Genomic DNA, 21030 nt, shown 5'->3' with positions numbered 1-21030 from the left:
CGGCTATCAGCACGGACCCCAGAGACAGGCATGAGACGCTAAGGCTGCTGCTGCCATCACCAAGAAGCCTGTGTGCAAGAACAGGTCACTATCCACACCTCCCCTCCTGGGAGCTTGTGCAGCCCGCCACTGCCATGGTCCCATGATCCAGGGAGAACTTCCCCGGTAGAACGCATGGTGCGCCTCAGGCTGGTGCAACACCATGCTGGCCTCTGCCGTAGCAGGCTTGCCCTGCATTCCGTACCCCTCCCTCCCCCTGGCCGGAGTGAGCCAGAGCCCCTGAAGCAGCTGCTCCTTTAACCCCGTCCTGTCTGAGCGAAGAACAGACACCCTCAGGTGACCTACATGCAGAGGCAAGGTCAAATCCAAAGCTGAGCCCCAGGAGCTGTGCGAACAAAGAAGAGAAAGGGAAATCTCTTGAGCAGTCTCAGGAGCAGCAGATTAAATCTCCACAATCAACTTGATGTACCGTGCATCTGTGGAATACCTGAATAGACAACACATCATCCCAAAATTGAGGCGGTGGACTTTGGGAGCAACGATATATATATGTATATATTTTTCCCTTTTTCTCTTTTTGTGAGTGTGTATGTGTATGCTACTCTGTGTGATTTTGTCTGTACAGCTTTGCTTTTACCATTTGGCCTAGGGTTCTGTCTGTGTTTTTTTTTTTTTTTTTTAAGTATAGTTTTTAGCGCTTGTTATCATTGGTGGATTTATTTTTTGGTTTGGTTGCTCTCTTCTTTCTTTTTTTTAAAAATAATTTTTTATTTTAATAACTTTATTTTATTTTATCTTCTTTTTTTCTTTCTTTTTTTTCTTTCTTTTTTTTTTCTCCCCTTTATTCTGAGCCGTGTGGATGACAGGGTCTTGTGCTCCAGCCAGGCTTCAGGGCTGTGCCTCTGAGATGGGAGAGCCAAGTTCATGACGTTGGTCGACAAGAAACCTCCCAAATCCACGTAATATCAAATGGCGAAAATCTCCCAGAGATCTCCATGTCAACGCCAAGACCCAGCTCCACTCAATGACCAGCAAGCTACAGTGCTGGACACCCTATGGCAAACAACGAGCAAGACAGGAACACAACCCCACCAACTGGCAGAGAGGCTGCCTAAAATCATAATAAGGCCATAGACACCCCAAAACACACCACCAGATGTGGACCTGCCCACCAGAAAGACAAGATCCAGGCTCATCCACCAGAACACAGGCACTAGTCCCCTCCACCAGGAAGTGTACACAACCTACGGAACTAACCTTAGCCACTGGGGGCACACACCAAAAACAGCAGGAACTATGAACCTGCACCTGTGAAAAGGAGACCCCAAACACAGTAAGTTAAACAAAATGACAAGACAGAGAAACACACAGCATATGAAGGAGAAAGGTAAAACCCACCAGACCAAACAAATGAAGAGGAAATAGGCAGTCTACCTGAAAAAGAATTCAGAATAATGATAGTAAAGATGATCCAAAATTTTGGAAATAGAATGGAGAAAATACAAGAAACGTTTAACAAGGACCTAGAAAAACTAAAGAGCAAACAAACAGTGATGAGCAACACAATAAATGAAACAAAAAATTCTCTTGAGGGGCTCAACAGCGGAATAACTGAGGCAGAAGAACGGATAAGTGACGTGGAAGGTAAAATAGTGGAAATAACTACTGCAGAGCAGAATAAAGAAAAAAGAATGAGAAGAATTGAGGACAGTCTCAGAGACCTCTGGACAACATGAAATGCACCAACATTTGAATTATAGGGGTGCCAGAAGAAGACAAAAAGAAAGGGACTGAAAAAATATTTGAAGAGATTATAGTTGAAAACTTCCCTAATATGGGAAAGCAAATAGTCAATCAACTCCAGGAAGCACAGAGAGTCCCATACAGGATAAATCCAAGGAGAAACATGACAAGACACATATTAATCAAACTATCAAAAATTAAATACAAAGAAAAAATATTAAAAGCAGCAAGGGAAAAACAACAAACAACATACAAGGGAATCCTCATGAGGTTAACAGCTGATCTTTCAGCAGAAACTCTGCAAGCCAGAAGGGAGTGGCAGGACATATTTAAAGTGATGAAGGGGAAAAACCTACAACCAAGATTACTCTAGCCAGCAAGGATCTCATTCAGATTTCATGGAGAAATTAAAACCTTTACAGACAAGCAAAAGCTAAGAGAATTCAGCACCACCAAACCAGCTTTACAACACATGCTAAAGGAACTTCTCTAGGCAGGAAAAACAAGAGAAGGAAAAGACCTACAATAACAAACCCAAAACAATTAAGAAAATGGTAATAGGAACGAACGTACATATCAATAATTACCGTAAATGTAAATGGATTAAGTGCTCCAAGCAAAAGACATAGACTGGCTGAATGGATATTAAAACAAGACCCGTATATATGCTGTGTACAAGAGACCCACTTCAGACCTAGGGACACATACAGACTGCAAGTGAGGGGATAGAAAAAGATATTCTATGCAAATGGAAATCAAAAGAAAGCTGGAGTAGCAATTCTCATATCAGACAAAATATACTTTAAAACAAAGACTATTACAAGAGACAAAGAATGACACTACATAATGATCAAGGGAACAATCTAAGAAGAAGATATAACAAGTGTAAATATTTATGCACCCAACATAGGAGCACCTCAATACATAAGCCAAATACTAACAGCCATAAAAGGGGAAATTGACAGTAACACAATCATAGTAGGGGACGTTAACACCCCACTTTCACCAATGGACAGATCATCCAAAATGAAAATAAATAAGGAAACACAAGCTAAATGATACATTAAACAAGATGGACTTAATTGATATTTATAGGACATTGCATCCAAAAACAACAGAATACACATTTTTCTCAAGTGCTCATGGAACATTCTCCAGGATAGATCCTATCTTGGGACACAAATCAAGCCTTGGTAAATTTAAGAAAATTGAAATCATATCAAGTATCTTTTCCAGCCACAATGGTATGAGACTAGATATCAATTACAGGAAAGCATCTGTAAAAAATACAGACACAAGGAGGCTAAACAATACACTACTTAATACCAAGTGATCACCGAAAAAATCAAAGAAGAAATAAAAAAATACCTAGAAACAAATGACAATGAAAACATGATGACCCTATGCGATGCAGCAAAAGCAGTTCTAAGAGCTACGTTTATAGCAATACAATCCTACCTTAAGAAACAAGAAAAATCTCAAATAACCTAACCTTACACCTAAAGCAATTAGAGAAAGAAGAACAAAAAACCCCAAAAGTTAGCAGAAGGAAATAAGTCATAAAGATCAGATCAGAAAAAAATGAAAAAGAAATGAAGGAAACGATAGAAAGATCAATAAAAGTAAAAGCTGATTCTTTGAGAAGATAAACAAAATTGATAAACCGTTAGCCAGACTCATCAGGAAAAAAAGGGAGAAGACTCAGATCAATAGAATTAGTAATGAAAAAGGAGAAGTAACAAGTGACACTGCAGAAATACAATGGATCATAGGAGATTACTACAAGCAACTCTATGCCAATAAGATGGACAACCTGGAAGAAATGGACAAATTATTAGAAATGCACAACCTTCCGAGACTGAACCAGGAAGAAATAGAAAATATGAGCAGACCAATCACAAGCACTGAAATTGAAACTGTGATTTAAAATCTTCCAATAAACAAAAGCCCAGGACCAGATGGCTTCACAGGTGAATTCTATCAAACATTTAGAGAAGAGCTAACACCTATCCTTCTCAAACTCTTCCAAAATATAGCGGAGGGAGTGACACTCCCAAACTCATTCTATGAGGCCACCATCACTCTGATACCAAAACCAGACAAAGATGTCACAAAGAAAGAAAACTACAGGCCAATATCACTGATGAACATAGATGCAAAAATCTTCAACAAAATGCTAGCAAACAGAATCCAGCAACACATTAAAAGGGTCATACACCATGATCAAGTGGGATTTATCCCAGGAATGCAAGGATTCTTCAATATATGCAAATCAATTAATGTGATACACCATATTAACAAATTGAAGGAGTAAAACCATATGATCATCTCAATAGATGCAGAGAAAGCTTTCGAGAAAATTCAACACCCACTTATGATAAAAACACTCCAGAAAGTAGGCATAGCGGGAACTTTCCTCAATATAATAAAGGCCATATATGAAAAACCCACAGCCAACATCGTCCTCAATGTTGAAAATATGAAACCATTTCCACTTAGATCAGGACCAAGACAGTGTTGCCCACTCCCACCAGTAGTATTCAACATAGTTTTGGAAGTTTAGCCACAGCAATCAGAGAAGAAAAAGAAATAAAAGGAATCCAAATGAGAAAAGAAGAAGTCAATTTGTCACTGTTTGCAGATGACATGATACTATACATAGAGAATCCTAAAGATGCTACCAGAAAACTACTACAGCTAATCAATTAATTTGGTAAAGTAGCAGGATACCAAATTAATGCACAGAAATCTCTTGCATTCCTCTACACTAATGATGAAAAATCTGAAAGTGAAATTAAGAAAACGCTCCAATTTACCATTGCAACAAAAAGAATAGAATATCCAGGAATAAGCCTACCTAAGGAGACAAAAGACCTGTATGCAGAAGATGATAAGACACTGATGAAAGAAGTTAAAGATGATACACATAGATGGAGAGATATACCATGTTCTTGGATTGGAAGAATCAACATTTTGAAAATGACTATACTACCCAAAGAAATCTACGGATTCAATTCAATCTCTATCAAAGTAACACTGGCATTTTTCACAGAACTGGAACAAAAAAATTTCACAATTTGTATGGAAACACAAAAGACCCCGTACAGCCAAAGCAATCTTGAGAGCGAAAAATGGAGCTGGAGGAATCAGGCTCCCTGACTTCAGACTATACTGCAAAGCTACAGTAATCAAGACAGTATGGTACTGGCACAAAAAGAGAAATATAGATCAATGGAACACGATAGAAAGCTCAGAGATGAACCCTTGCACTTATGGTCACCTCATCTCTGATAAAGGAGGCAAGAATATACAGTGGAGAAAAGACAGCCTCTTCAATAAGTGGTGCTGGGAAAACTGGACAGCTATATGTAAAAGAATTATATTAGAGACTCCATAACACCATACACAAAAATAAACTCAAAATGGACTAAAGACTTAAATGTAAGGCCAGACACTATCAAACTCTTAGAGGAAAACATAGGCAGAACACTCTATGACATAAATCATAGCAAGATCCTTTTTGACCCACCTCCTAGAGAAATGGAGATAAAAACAGAAATAAACAAATGGGACACAATGAAACTTCAAAGCTTTTGCACAGCAAAGGAAACCATAAACAAGATGAAAAGACAACCCTCAGAATGGGAGAAAATATTTGCAAATGAAGCAACTGACGAATCATTAATCTCCAAAATTTACAAGCAGCTCATGCCGCTGAATATCAAAAAAACAAACAACCCAATCCAAAAATAGGCAGAAGACCTAAATAGACATTCTCCAAAGAAGATATACAGATTGCCAACAAATACATGAAGGAATGCTCAACATCATTAATCATTAGAGAAATGCAAATCAAAACTGCAATGAGATATCATCTCACAGCAGTCAGAATGGCCATCATCAAAAAATCTACCAACAATAAATGCTGGAGAGGGTGTGGAGAAACGGAACCCTCTTGCACTGTTGATGGGAATGTAAATTGATACAGCCACTATGGAGAACAGTATGGAGGTTCCTTAAAAAACTAAGAATAGAACTACCGTACAACCCAGCAATCCCACTACTGGGCATATACCCTGAGAAAACCGTAATTCAAGGAGTCATGTACCACAATGTTCATTGCAGCTCTGTTTACAGTAGCCAGGACATGGAAGCAACCTAAGTGTCCATCAACAGATGAATGGATAAAGAAGTTATGGCACATATATGGAGTGGAATATTTCTCAGCCATAGAAAGAAAAGAAATTGAGTTATTTGTAGTGAGGTGGATGGACCCAGAGTCTGTCATACAGAGTGAGGTAAGTCAGAAAGAGAAAAACAAATATCATATGCTAACACATATATATGGAATCAGAAAAAAAAAGATCATTAAGCACCTAGGGGCAAGACGGGAATAAAGATGCAGACCTACTAGAGATTTTAGTTGTGGTTACGAGGAGGGGGAAGGGTAAGCTGGGACAAAGTGAAAGAGTGGCATGGAGATATATACAGTACCAAATGTAAAATAGATAGCTAGTGGGAAGTAGCCACATAGCACAGGGAGGTCAGCTCGGTGCTTTGTGACCACCTAGAGGGGTGGGATAGGGAGGGTGTGAGGGAGGGAGTCCCAAGAGGGAAGAGATATGGGGATATAAGTATATGTATAACTGATTCACTTTGTTGTAAAACAGAAACTAACACACCATTGTAAAGCAATTATACTTCAAACAGATGTTAAAAAAAATTATTCTGATACTTTTCTCTGGATAATGAGTATTTGGCTTATGAGTAGATACATATCTATATAGGTGTGTGTATATATATATATATATATATATAAATATCTTAATATATAAAAGATAATTAAAGGAGTATTTTAAATTAAAAAATACAGTAATCAAGATATTTTGGTATTTGTGAAAGACAATAGGCAAACAAATAGATCAGTGGAACAGAATAGAGGGAGAGAGTCAGAAGTAGATCCACATAATTGTAGTCCACTGATCTTTGACAAAAGGGCAAAGTCAACACAGGGGAGAAAAGTTCATATTTTCAACAAATGGTGCTGGAACAAGGGACCACCACGTGCAAAAAAATGAATTTGGACACATACTTTACACCATTCACACAAATTAACTCAAAATGGATCACAGACCTAAGTGTAAAATGTAATACTATAAAACACCTAGAAGATAAATAGGAGAAAACCTAGATGATCTCGGGTATGAAGATGACTTTTTAGATACAACACCAAAGGCGTGATCCATAAAGAAATAATTGATAAGTTGGAATTCCTCAAAATTTAAAAACTTCTCTGTTTTCCTTCCTTTCTTTCTTCCCTCCTCCCTCCCTGTACCGCATGGCTTGTGGGATCTTAGTTCCCTGACCATGGATTGAACCTGGGCCCTCAGCAGTGAGAGCACAGATTTCTAACCAGTTGACCACCAGGGAATGCCCTCCTTTCTTTTTTAAAACACTATAACTCCACAGAAATGTGTGTGATATGTGTTGCAAATGGCAAAGGAACACATGAGTTTTCATTCAGAGAAATTCTACTTAACACTGGACGTGAATCATGGTATGAAACTGCCTCCAATCTCAAAGGGTATGGCCTCTTTAGTACAGAATTTAAGGGAAAGTAAGAGCATTGGAATTGAAACCCAAAAGGGTCACAGGCACACTCTGGGTGGTCTACAAGCAATTATGGAACTATAATGACTTCATAAGTTGAAAAGATATAATGAACTCAAAGCAGCCTGATAGGCAAGATAAAATGAACTGGATTGGCAAAATTCTCAGAAAGGTTTCAACAACACACATCAATGTGATACAACTGTTTAAAAGTATGCAAAATGGAAAATAGTTCGAGCCCCTGAGACCAGAGCAGTAACTGTGATGGGCAATCACATAGATGGAAGTGTTCATATTTCTTGTCTGCTCCAAGCAATATATATGATATATATATATAATATATATATATCATATATATTGTATTCAGGTTCTCCTCAAAAAAATAAAACTTCTGCTCTGAAGAATACAGTATCAAAGGAATGAGAAGATAAGCCATAGACTGGGAGAAAACATTTGCAAAGGCACATTTGACAAAAGACTGTTATCTAAAATACACAAAGAACTCTTCCCTGGTGGCACAGTGGTTAAGAATCTGCCTGCCAGTGCAGGGGACATGGGTTTGATCCGTGGTCCAGAAAGATCCCACATGCTGCGGAGCAGCTAAGCCTGTGAGCCACAACTACTGAGCCTGTGCTCTAGAGCCTGCGAGCCACAACTACTGAACCCATGTGCTGCAGGTACTGAGCCCATGTGCTGCAACTACTGAAGCCCGTGTGCCGCAACTGCTTAGCCCACGTGCTGCAACTACTGAAGCCTGCGTGTCTAGAGCCCGTGCTCCACAAGAGAAGCTACCACAATGAGAAGCCCGTGAACCACAACAAAGAGTAGCCCCCACTCGCTGCAATTAGAGAAAGCCTGCGCCCAGCAACGAGGACCTAACACAGCCAAAAATAAATAAAATTAATTAAAAAAAATACACAACAAACTCTTAAAAGTCTACTAAGAAAACCAGCAACCTGATTAAAAAACAAACACCTCACCAAAGAAGATATACAGATGGCAAATAAGCACATAAAAAGTTGCTCAACATCATATGTCATCAGGGAAATGCAAATTAAAGGAACAATGAGATACCACTACACATCTATAAGAATGCCCCAAATCCAGAACGCTGACAACACCAAATATTGGTGAGGTTGTGGAGCAACAGGAACTCTCATTCATTGCTGGTGGGAATGCAAAATAATCCAGCCACTTTGGAAGACAGTTGGGCTGTTTCTTACAAAATGAAAAATACCATAGGACCCAGCAATTGAGCTCCTTAGTATTTACGCAGAGGAGTTGAAAACATATGTCTACACTAAAGCCCACACATAGCTGTTTATAACAGCTTTATTCATAATTGTCAAAACTTGGAAGCAACCAAGAAGTCCTTTAGTAAGTGAGTGGATCCAGACAATGGAATATTATTCAGAGCTCAAAGGAAATGAGCTACCAAGCCTCAGAAAGATATGGAGGAACCTTAAATGCATATTACTAAGTCAAAGAAGCCAATCTGAAAAATATGTATGATTCTAGCTATATGATATTCTGGAAAAGTCAAAACTATGAAGACAGTAAAAAGATCATTGGTTCCTAGGGGTTAGTGAATAGGTGGAGCACAGAGGATTTTATGACAGTGAAACAACTGTGTGTGGTACTATAATGGTGGATACATGTCATTATATGTTTGTTCAAAACCATAAAATGTACACCAAGAGTGGAACTTAATGTAAACTATGGACTTGTGTGATAATGATGTGTCATTGTAAGTTTATCAGTTGTAAAAATTTACAAACATACTCTAGTGGAGTATGTTGATAATCAGGAGGCTGTGCATGAATCAGGGTAAAAGACAAGTGGGGCATCTCTGTACTTTGTGCTAAATTTGGCTGTGATACTAAAACTGCTCTAAAAGGTAAAGTCCATTAAAAACAAAATGTTAGCCAGTGAGGTTCTTTTTAAAAGGGAATGATTTGAACTCATTTATATCTATATCATAGTTGTAGATATTTTTGTTTATTTACACAGTGCAATCCTCCATGCTGTCAAGAACATTTGTGATGCAGAATTTGTTTAAAGTGGGCTCTGGGATTTTCTTCCAAGTTTCTTATGCCCCTGTAGCAAGTTTCTAATGCTGCTGATTTCTTACTCTTCCAGAAGGCTTATTAGAGGTTTTTCAGATACAATCTAAGACTCTCAATTTTTTCTCAAATGCTTGTTATGGCTTTTTGACTACAGAGTCAAAGACTTGGATTTGTCTAGCCTTTCTGTAGAAATAATAACCAAGTTCATGTGTGCATACAGTGACCACTGTCATGATTGCTGCCTGGCCAGCAATGATTGTTAGATGCATCTTTTCAGAGATGTTACAATGTGAAAAAAAAAATCATGTTAGAACTGGTGAATTATGACAACTCAGAGTTATTCTGTATAATTAAAATAAGTATTTTAAATTATTTTTTTATTAGAGAAAATATTTTTGTACACAGCAATTAATTATTGGCCTTTACATTTTAGATGATGACAGCACTATTTCATGATCTCTTCTTTTTAAGAAAATTTTTTTTCATATGCTGTTGAATTTATCACTGATTTCTAAGCTAATTTTAGTTTATTGGTTATAATTGTATATTAAAGAGCACCTCTGACCCATAAGCAGTAAAATATGCATCTGTTAATGCTTTGGGATTTAAGTTCTCGACTGTTATAAATTTAAGCATTAAAAAATTTTTTTTCATTTCTTTTTTTGACAGGTCACAAAGACAGAATTAGAGAAATTAAAAACAAGCTATAGACAATTAATAAAAGAAATGAATTCTGCCAAAGAGAAATATAAAGAAGCTGTAGCTAAAGGTATGATGCAATTATGAAAAATGTTTATTTTAGTGATTTTTATTCTTATCATTTGAAAGTTATCTTTATAAGTGGTGGAATGATTCCACTTAGACCAATTCACATTTTAAAAATATTAAAATAAGCCAAAATAGACTAATTACCAAACTATGCAATAACTATTTCTTTTTTTGTTTTGTTTTTTGAAAATGATGGAAACTATTTTTGAGTAGTTCATGCTATTAATAGAATTATGCAGTACTTGTAATAGAATGCAAGGAATGTTTAAATTTTTCTCATAGGCTTCAGATTTAATTACTGAGTACTAAATAAGAAAAATAAAGTTGTATTTGTTTAGAAGCTTTTATTGATCCTCTTTTTACCTGTATTTAAATGCCATTAAAATCACAGGTCATTTTATAGCTTAGTTTTGCTTTCATAGCTTAATTTTATATCTATATTGTACTAAAATTTTCATAGTAAGCTTTGGAAGTAAGTGGAAAGAGAAACATTATGTTTTTATCAAAGATTTGTGGTTATAGTTTTTAAATGTGACTAAATAGTCTTCATATTTAGATTTTTTTAATTATAAAATTTTTGTTGTTTTCTGGTTAAATAGAAGCATTATTAGCAACTCTTTTTAAAGCATTTTTAAAATTATTAAATTTACCTTTCTCATTTATTAATGTATTTTCTCTTTTTCTTTTACTTGTATATTATTTTGTCATTTGGTTGAGGTAAATGAAATAAACAGCTCCTATATTTGGATATACCTTACACAATGAAAATACTGTGTTTTTGTTGTTATTCCCAGTAGACTAGAAGAGAGACTGATTTAGATGCAGTTCCCCCCCCTTCCTCCCTTTCTGTCTCCCTTTCCCTCCTCCTCTTGCTCCTCCCTACTTCCTTCCTCTTCTTCCTTCTCTGTCCCTCCCCTCCCTTTTCCTCCCAGTATTCCCTTCAACATTTACTTTGTGTCTCTCTTTCTCCCTGTCTCCATCCCTCCCATATTTATTTCACGTTTCTGCTTCTTGCAATGTTTCTAGATGAATTAGTATTCACAGTTTACTTACTTTTACTTATTTTTCTTGTACCTCAACCAGCATTTTGAGATTATGATCTCTTTTTAATGCAAACATATCTTTTAAAATGCTTTTGTAATTCAGTTATGTAAGTTATTTAAGTGAAGAAAAGAAAAAATGCAATAGTGGAAAGATGAGTCAGGCTTTGGAGTCAGATAGTCTTAGATGTAAGTTCCAGTATTGTATGATTATTTCATAATTTTCAAACTTCATATACCTAATTATTATTCCTTTTTTATTTTAAAGAGTGCTTTATATAATCAAGAAGTATTTACTGAGCAGTTGCTATCTTTAAGTTATTGAGATTCAAACATTCAAGGAGCTTACCCACTTCTAGTTGATATTCTAACTTGGGAACTGCAAGTCTTAACTATTTTTCAAAATTTAGTCTTTATACAAGGGATCCCTTGCTAAACCATCAAGAGTGATTTAGAAATAGTTTTGTACATTGAGCATTGCTACTCAATCTGTTATAGGGTTAGTTTTATGAAGTTCATTACATAATGCTTGGCTAGCATTCTCAAATTAGTTTCCTATATTATAAATATCCACATATTAAATTCACCCAGAACAAGTGGTGACTTAATCCAACTATATTGTAATCCATCTATGCGAAGTATTTCACACTAGGTCTATATCTGTTGGAGAATAATTAGTTAGGAAAAGAAGTACATAATTACTCCCAAGTGTTTGATTCCCACTTTTAATGACATAGTTTTTGTTTAAAAAATGAAATCTAACTCTGATATCATAATAAAGTTTTAAATAGTTCTTGTACCTAAAGTTTATATTATCAAAGATTATTCACAGGTAATAATTGTTCTTTATTACTTATCTTTATTCTTTATTATAGAGATAAAATACCATTCAGTGTTGTATCAGTAGTAAGAAGGCAGCTAGAAAATCTGAAGACCGTAGTTTTAATTGATCTTAAGAAATGTATTATTTGACTGAGTCTCCTGAAGTTAAAATATGTGAGCTTATTTACATTTTCTTTCTAAAGGTATTAGTGGTAGTACTTTTTTATTTTCAAGAATTTGATTACTCCCATTAAATCAATGTATAATATATAGAGTATATACTTTTAAAGTAAGTTTTTATATAACTATGTAAATACATGAGACATATGTGAATTTCCCTTTTATAATCATAACTATCTTCATACTCATGATTACATGAAAAAGTATAAAATTATATTTTTGAAAATTTTGTATCTGTTTTCAAACTCCTTCTTCTACCTTTAACATGGAAATAGATTTTTTTGGTGCAGTTATTTACTCTTTATAAGGATGATGTGTTGGCAAATTTTTCCAACATTTACAGGCTTTATGTCAGAACCTTAGTTTATCTGGAGAGGCCACACCAGGCCATTTCTGGAATGGGCTCTAGGAATTGCTGGGGCACTGGTGGTGGATACCCAAGCTGTCTGTGGCTCTGGCATTCAGAGTCATTGCTTTAGACATTAGGGGGTCTTTGAAAAGCTATTTAAAAACCCAATCTGATATATAGTGTCCAGCTTGAAAAGACAAGGCTTTGGGGGAGATAGGATCCAGAAATAGCTCCTATAGAAAGTAAGGGTTAAATTCTGGATTTGATCAAGAATTGGTTTGGAATCTAGGGTTCAGTTACTGCAACTGGAGGTTCAGCAGCAGTAGCAGATCAGCTGGAAGCCTGGGTTAATACTGAAATTCCAAACTCCTAACCCCTGCTGTATGGATTACACAAAATACTTTAAATTTTCAATGTTAGAATTTATATCCAAAGGAACACTGATTTATGTTGTCTAATGTAAAATATAACATTCATTTGTAATATGAATGTAGCACCATTTTAGTTAAAAATTTTGGTATTGAATAATATACCCTAAATATCAAAGTCATTTTGCTCTATGCTGTGACAAGAAAACAAATGTTTGCCTTAAATTGACTTGGACTAATTTGGACATTAGTCTATTGATTATTATTTATAACATGTATGCTGAGAACAACCAAAATAATTTTAGCCTATTGAGCTGAAGTTAATAGAGTGTTTCATGATAGCATGGAATAATAAGTTCTTGAATGCAAAATACACAGGTTTTACTTTCCTATAGCATATTAAGTTCTGAATAGTTTTAGTTGGTTAAACACATTGTTAGGTTTGCCATAAAACAATTTTGTGAATCCATAAAGCTTGTATCAAACTAAGGTTCTGACATAATGGCTGTAAATGGAAACATTTGCCATCACATCATCTTTATAAAGAGTAGATGTCTTCTCAAAAGAACTCCTATAAGATCATATTGTCTATGAACAAAGACAGTTTTCCTTTTCCTTTTCAGTCTGGATGTCTTTTATTTTTTCTTTTTCTTGCCTAATTGCCCTAGCTAGACCCTCCAGTATAGTACAGATGTAGAAAGAGCAAACTTGTTTGCCTTGTCCCTGATCTTAGGGGAAAGACTTTCATCATAAATATGAAGTTAACTGTAGTTTTTCAAAGGCTTTACCTTTTATCGGGTTGAAGAAGTTCCTTTTTATTCCTGCTTAAGAATGGATGTTAGATTTTGTCAAATGCTTTTTCGGTATCTGTGGAGATGGATATTTTTTTTTCTTCTTTTACCTTGATATGGTGAATTATTTTGATTGATTTTCACATTTTAAAAATATTATACCAACTTCACATTCCTGGGATAAACTCCTCTTGGTTATGATGTATTATTATTTTTTATGTTGTTTGATATGGTTGGCTAAGTTTTTATGGATTTTCAAATTTGTCTGTTTCTTTTAATATCTTTGTCTCATTTTTGTATAAGGATAATACTATCCTCTGCATGATTGCCCCCTCTTAGAAATGTTTGTGTTCAATTCATAATATTTCTTAAATATTGGTAGAATTCACTTGTGAAGCCATCTGGGTCTGCTTGCTTTATTTTTTTCTCTTTTGCTAAGATTTTTAAACTATAAGTTCAATTTCTTTAATTGATATAGGCTATTCTGTTTATCTTTTTCTTTGAGTTTTAGTAGGTTGTATCTTTCAAGGAATTGTCCATTTCATTTGTTTAATTTATTGGTACTAAGGTGTTAAGAATACTCCCTTATCCACCTTTTTATATTTGTAGAATCTGTGGTGATATTTTCTTTCTCATTTTTGTTATTGGTACTTTGTGTCTTCTCTTTTTTCCATAATCATTTTGGCTAGAGGTTTATCAATTTTATTAATCTTCTCAAAGATCAGCTTTAGGCTTTATTTTCTTTCTATTTTTCTGCTTTCTATTTAATTGATTTATGCTCTAATCTTTGTTTTTTTTTTGTTCCTTCTGCTTGCTTTAGGCTTAGTTTGCACCAGTTTTTCTATTTTTTCTTTTTTTTTAATCTGAAAGCTAACTAAGATCATTGATTTGAGAACTATCTTCTTTTCTAATACAGGCATTTAGTGCTATGAATTTCCCTAAGGACTGTTTTAGCAACATTTCATACATTTGTATGTATTGTGTCTTCATTTTTCTTCAGTTCAAAATATTTAAAGTATTTCCTTTTGGCTTTTTTTTTTCTTTGATACATAGGTTATTTATTTATTTATTTTTTACAACTTTATTGGAGTATAATTGCTTCACAATGGTGTATTAGTTTCTGCTTTATAACAAAGTGAATCAGTTATACATGTATATCTGTTCCCATATCCCTTCCCTCTTGTGTCTCCCTCCCTCCCACCCTCCCTATCACACCCCTCCAGGTGGTCACAAAGCACCGAGCTGATCTCCCTGTGCTATGCGGCTGCTTCCCACTAGCTAATCTACCTTACGCTGTGACAAAGCAAGAGAGAGGCATGGACATATGTACACTACATAGGTTATTTAGAAATGCATTTGGTTTCCTAAAGTTTTGACATTAAAAAAGTTTCTATTTTTCATTTATAATTTAATTTCATTTAGTCTGAGAATATTCTTTTTGTGACTTTATTCCTTTTACATTTATGAATGCATGTTATATGGCCCATAGTATGGTTTATCTTGGTAAATGCTTCATGTGCACTTGGTAAGAATATGTATTCTGCTGTTGTTGGTTGCAGTGGTCTATATTGCTATCTTGGGCCAGTTGGTTAATACTGTTATTAAAAGTTTTTAGGTTGTTACTGATTTTCTGTCTACTTGTTCCATCAATTGTTGAGAGAGGGCAATTGAAATCTCCCACTTCTCATAGTTTTGTCAGTTTTTTGCTTAATGTATTTTGAAACTCTTGTTATTGGGTGTAAAATTAGTCATGATTGTTGTATCCTCTTGATGCCCTGACCCTTTTGTCGTATGAAATGACCTTTATTATCCCTGGTAGTATTCTTTGCTGTGTTATCTGTTCTATCTGATATTAATATTAGATACTTTGATTAGTGTTTACATGATATATCTTTCTTTCATCCTTTTACTTCAACATTTTTTAGTCTTTATATAGTTGAAGTGCATTTCTTATAAGCAGCATATAATTAGGTCTTGCTTTTTTATCTTGATAATCTTTACATTTTAACTGAGATAGTTAGACTATATTTAATGTGATTGATTTTGACAATGTTAGGTTTAAATCTGTCATCTTGCAATTTTTTTCCCTCTTTGTTTCATCAGTCCTTTATTCTCCTTTTCCTTTTTCTGCCTTCTTTTGGATTAATTGAAAAAAATTTATTAAGATTCCCATTTATCTCCTTTGTTGTCTTATTAGCTGTAACTTTTTCTTTTGTTATTTTATCTTTGCTTTACCATAGTATACCTTCAAGTGATGTTATGTCACCTTGTGTATAATAAGGAATCCTTACACTGGTATAGTCTTCCTATATTTGTGCTATTGTTGTGATATATTTTACTTTTGCATATGTTTTTAACTTTGTACTATATTGTTAATATTTTTGTTTTTGTTTAGTCAAGTATCTTTAAAATTATAATAAAACATCTTGTATGTTTATCCATGTAGTTATCTTTCCTAGCATTCTTTATCCTATTTGGTATCATTTTACTTTTGCCTGAATGACTTACTTTAACATTTCTTGTAATGTAAGTCTACACGTAGTAAGTTGTTTCAGCTTTTGTACATCTGAAAAAGTTTTAATTTCACCTTTGATTTTGAAATGTATTTTTGTAGGGTATAGAATTTTCTTTTAGCAGGTATTTTTTTCCCTGTTGGGTCTTTAAAGATGTTGCCCTTTGGTCATGTCAAGGAGAAATCTGTTCTAATACTTCTCTTCTTTGCTCTGCATGTTTTATATCCCTTTGGCAGCTTTTAGGATTTCCTTTTTATTGTTGATTTTGAGCAATTTGATTATAATGTGCCTTCCTGTAAGTTTTTTTCTCCTTGTGTTTGTGGTTTTTGAGCTTCTTATATCTGAGAATTTATAATTTTCATCAAATTTGGAAAGCTTTCAGCCATTATTTCTTCACATATATTTTCTGTCTACGTCTCTTTGTGCTGTCCTTTGGAGACTCCAGTTACATGTATATTAGGCTGTTTGTATTTGCCTCACAGCCAACTGATGGTCTGTTTATTTTTTCCCCTTGTCTTTTTAGCTTTCTATTTCATTTTGGTTAGTTTCTATGATTATATCTATAATTTTACTAATCTTGTTTTCTGCAGTGTCTAATCTGCCTTTAATCTCATGTAGTATATTTTTCATCTTAGGCATTATAGATTTTGCTTGGATAATTATGATGTGGGTCTTTTCTAAAATCTTCCATGTGTCTACTTAACACATTAACCTAAGTTTTACAGTCTTAGTGGACTTCATCGTCTTCATTTGTTCTGAAAGCTGTTATGAGTTTATTCACTCCCAGATTTCTTTTTGGTTCACTGTAATCTCCACTTTTTCCCCCCCCAATTCATTCCCCGCCACGACTTCCCCCACTTGGTGTCCGTACGTTTGTGCTCTACATCTGTGTCTCTATTTCTGCCTTGCAAACCGGTTCACCTGTACCATTTTTCTAGATTCCACATATATGCATTAATATATGATATTTGTTTTTTTATTTCTGACATACTTCACTCTGTAAGACAGTCTCTAGGTCTATGCACGTCTCTACAAATAACCCAATTTTTTTCCTTTTTATGGCTGAGTAATATTCCATTGTGTATATGTACCACGTATTCTTTATCCATTCATCGGTCAACGGGCATTTAGGTTGCTTCTGTGACCTGGCTATTGTATATAGTGCTGCAATGAACATTGAGGTGCATGTGTCTTTTTGAATTATGGTTTTCTCTGGGCATATGCCCACTAGTGGGATTGCTGGGTCATATGATAATTCTATTTTTAGTTTTTTAAGGAACCTCCATACTGTTCTCCATAGTGGCTGTACCAATTTACATTCCCACCAACAGTGAAAGAGGGTTCCCTTTTCTCCACACCCTCTCCAACATTTGTTGTTTGTGGATTTTCTTATGCCCATTCTAACTGGTGTGAGATGATACCTCATTGTAGTTTTGATTTGCATTTCTCTAATAATTAGTGATGTTGAGCAGCTTTTCATGTGCTTCTTGGCCATCTGTATGTCTTCTTTGGAGAAATGTGTATATAGGTCTTCTGCCCAGTTTTTGATTGGGTTGTTTGTTCTTTTAATATTGAGCTGCATGAGCTGCTTGTATATTTTGGAGATTAATCCTTTGTCTGCTGATTTGTTTGCAAATATTTTCTCCCATTCTGAAAGTTTTCTTTTAATCTTGTTTATAGTTTGCTGTGCAAAAGCTCTTAAGTTTCATTAGGTCCATTTGTTTATTTTTGTTTTTATTTCCATTACTCTAGAAGGTGTATCAAGAAAGTTCTTGCTGTGATTTATGTCAAAGAGTGTCCTTCCTATGTTTTCCTCTAAGAGTTTTATAGTGTCCAGTCTTACATTTAGGTTTCTAATCCATTTTGAGTTTATTTTTGTGTATGGTGTTAGGGAGTGTTCTAATTTCGTTCTTTTACGTGTAGCTGTCCAGTTTTCCCAGCACCACTTATTGATCAGACTGTCTTTTCTCCACTGTATATCCTTGCTTCCTTTGTCATAAATTAGTTGACCATAGGTGCGTGGGTTTATCTCTGGGCTTTATATCCTGTTCCATTGATCTGTATTTCTGTTTTTGTGTCAGTACCTTATTGTCTTGATTACGTAGCTTTGTAATATAGTCTGAAGTCAGGGAGTCTGATTCCTCCAGCTCTGTTTTTTTCCCTCAGGATTGCTTTGGCTATTTGGGGTCTTTTGTATCTCCATACCGATTTTAAGATTTTTTGTTCTAGTTCTGTAAAATTGCCACTGGTAATTTGATAGGGATTGCATTGAATCTGTAGATTGCTTTGGGTAGTATAGTCATTTTCACAATGTTGATTCTTCCAATCCAAGAACATGGTATATCTCTCCATCTGTTTGTGTCACCTTTGACTTCTTTCATCAGTGTCTTCTAGTTTTGTGAGTACAGGTCTTTTACCTCCTTAGGTAGGTTTACTCCTAGGTATTTTATTCTTTCTGTTGCAGTGGTGAATGGGATTGTTTCCTTAATTTCTCTTTCAGATTTTTTATCATTAGTGTATAGGAATGCAAGAGATTTCTGTGCATTAATTTGGTATCCTGCTACTTTACCAAATTCATTGATTAGCTCTAGTAGTTTTCTGGTAGCATCTTTAGGATTTTCTACGTATAGCATCATGTCATCTGCAAGCAGTGACAGTTTTACTTCTTTTCCGATTTGGATTCCTTTTATTTCTTTTTCTTCTCTGATTGCTGTGGCTAAAACTTCCAAAACTATGTTGAATAATAGTGGTGAGAGTGTGCAACCTTGTCTTGTTCCTGATCTTAGTGGAAATGGTTTCAGTTTTTCACCATTGAGAATGATGTTGGCTGTGGGTTTGTCTTATATGGCCTTTATTATGTTGAGGTAGTTTCCCTGTATGCCCACTTTCTGGAGTGTTTTTTATCATAAATGGGTGTTGAATTTTGTCAAAAGCTTTTTCTGCATCTATTGAGATGATCATATGATTTGTATTCTTCAATTTGTTAATATGGTGTATCACATTGATTGATCTGCGTATACTGAAAATCCTTGCATCCCTGGGATAAATCCCACTTGATCATGGTGTATGATTCTTTTAATATGTTGCTGGATTCTGTTTGCTGGCATTTTGTTGAGAATTTTTGCATCCATATTCATCAGTGCTATTGGTCTGTAATTTTCTTTTTTTGTAGTATCTTTGTCTGGTTTTGGTATCAGGGTGATGGTGGCCTCGTAGAATGAGTTTGGGAGTGTTCCTTCCTCTGCAAATTTTTGGAAGAGTTTGAGAAAGATGGATGTTAGCTCTTATCTAAATGTTTGGTAGAATTCACCTGTGAAGCCATCTGGTCCTGGACTTCTGTTTGTTGGAAGATTTTTAATCACAGTTTCAATTTCAGTGCTTGTGATTCGTCTGTTCATATCTTCTATTTTTTCCTGGTTCAGTTTTGGAAGGTTATACCTTTCTAAGAATTTGTCCATTTCTTCCCGGTTGTCCATTTTATTGGCTTAGAGTTGCTGGTAGTAGTCTCTTATGATGCTTTGTATTCCTTCAGTGTCCATGGTAACGTCTCCTTTTTCATTTGGAATTTTATTGATTTGAGTCCTCTCCCTCTTTTCTTGATGAGTCTGGCTAAAGGTTTATCAACTGTGTTTATCTTCTCAAAGAACCAGCTTTTAGTATTATTGATCTTTGCTATTGTTTTCTTTGTTTCTATTTCATTTATTTCTCCTCTGATCTTTATGATTTCTTTCCTTCTACAAACTTTGGGTTTTGTTTGTTCTTCTGTCTCTAGTTCCTTTAGGTGTAAGATTAAATTGTTTATTTAAGATTTTTCTTGTTTCTTGAGGTCGGATTGTATTGCTATAAACTTCCCTCTTAGAACTGCTTTTGCTGCATCCCATAGGTGTTGGATCATCGTGTTTTCATTGTCATTTGTCTCTAGGTATTTTTTGATTTCCTCTTTGATTTCTTCAGTGATCTCTTGCTTATTTAGTAACGTATTGTTTAGCCTACATGTGTTTGTGTTTTTTACATTTTTTCCCTGTAATTGATTTCTAATCTCATAGCATTATGATTGGAAAAGATGCTTGATATGATTTCCATTTTCTTGAGTTTATCAAGGCTTGATTTGTGACCCAAGATGTGATCTATCATGTAGAATGTTCTGTGTGCACTTGAGAAGAAAGTGTAATCTGCTGTTTTCGGATGGAATGTCCTATATGTATCAATTAAATCCATGTGGTCTATTGTGTCACTTAAAGCTTATGTTTCCTTATTAATTTTCTGTCTGGATGATCTGTCCATTGGTGTAAGTGTGGTGTTTAAGTCCCCCACTATTAGTGTGTTACTGTTGATTTCCTGTTTTATAACTGTTAGCAGTTGTCTTATGTATTGAGGTGCTCCTATGTTAGGTGCATAAATATTTACAATTGTTATATCTTCTTCTTGGATTTATCCCTTGATCATTATGTAGTGTCCTTCCTTGTCTTTTTTAACATTGTTTATTTTAAAGTCTATATATCTAATATGATTATTGCTACTCCAGCTTTCTTTTGATTTCTATTTTCATGGAGTATCTTTTTCCATCCCCTCACTTTCAGTCTGTATGTGCCCCTAGGTCTCAAGCACTGCATTTAATGTTGTCCAACAGGTGTCTTAGGCTGTCTTCATTTCTTTTCATTCTTTTTTCTTTATTCTGTTTGATGGCAGTGATTTCCACCATTCTGTTTTCCAGTTCACTTATCCTTTCTTCTGCCTCAGTTTTTCTGCTATTGATTCCTTCTGTGTATTTTTCATTTCA

The 21030-nt window shown here is 35.0% G+C and overlaps 1 protein-coding gene across 1 annotated transcript in view; it reads left to right on the top strand.

The window, feature by feature from the left end:
* Positions 1-21030, top strand: part of FER (FER tyrosine kinase) — a gene marked incomplete at both ends in the record, with an annotated part of 430653 nt that overhangs the window by 44238 nt on the left and 365385 nt on the right. Inside the window, 1 exon segment of the mRNA XM_079702183.1 lies at positions 10089-10188. Coding sequence (XP_079558309.1) covers positions 10089-10188 — 100 coding nt within the window.

This window comes from Hyperoodon ampullatus, assembly GCF_949752795.1.
Source record: "Hyperoodon ampullatus genome assembly, chromosome: 4".
Lineage (NCBI taxonomy): Eukaryota > Metazoa > Chordata > Mammalia > Artiodactyla > Ziphiidae > Hyperoodon > Hyperoodon ampullatus.
This window is presented reverse-complemented; position numbering and strand designations above follow the sequence as displayed.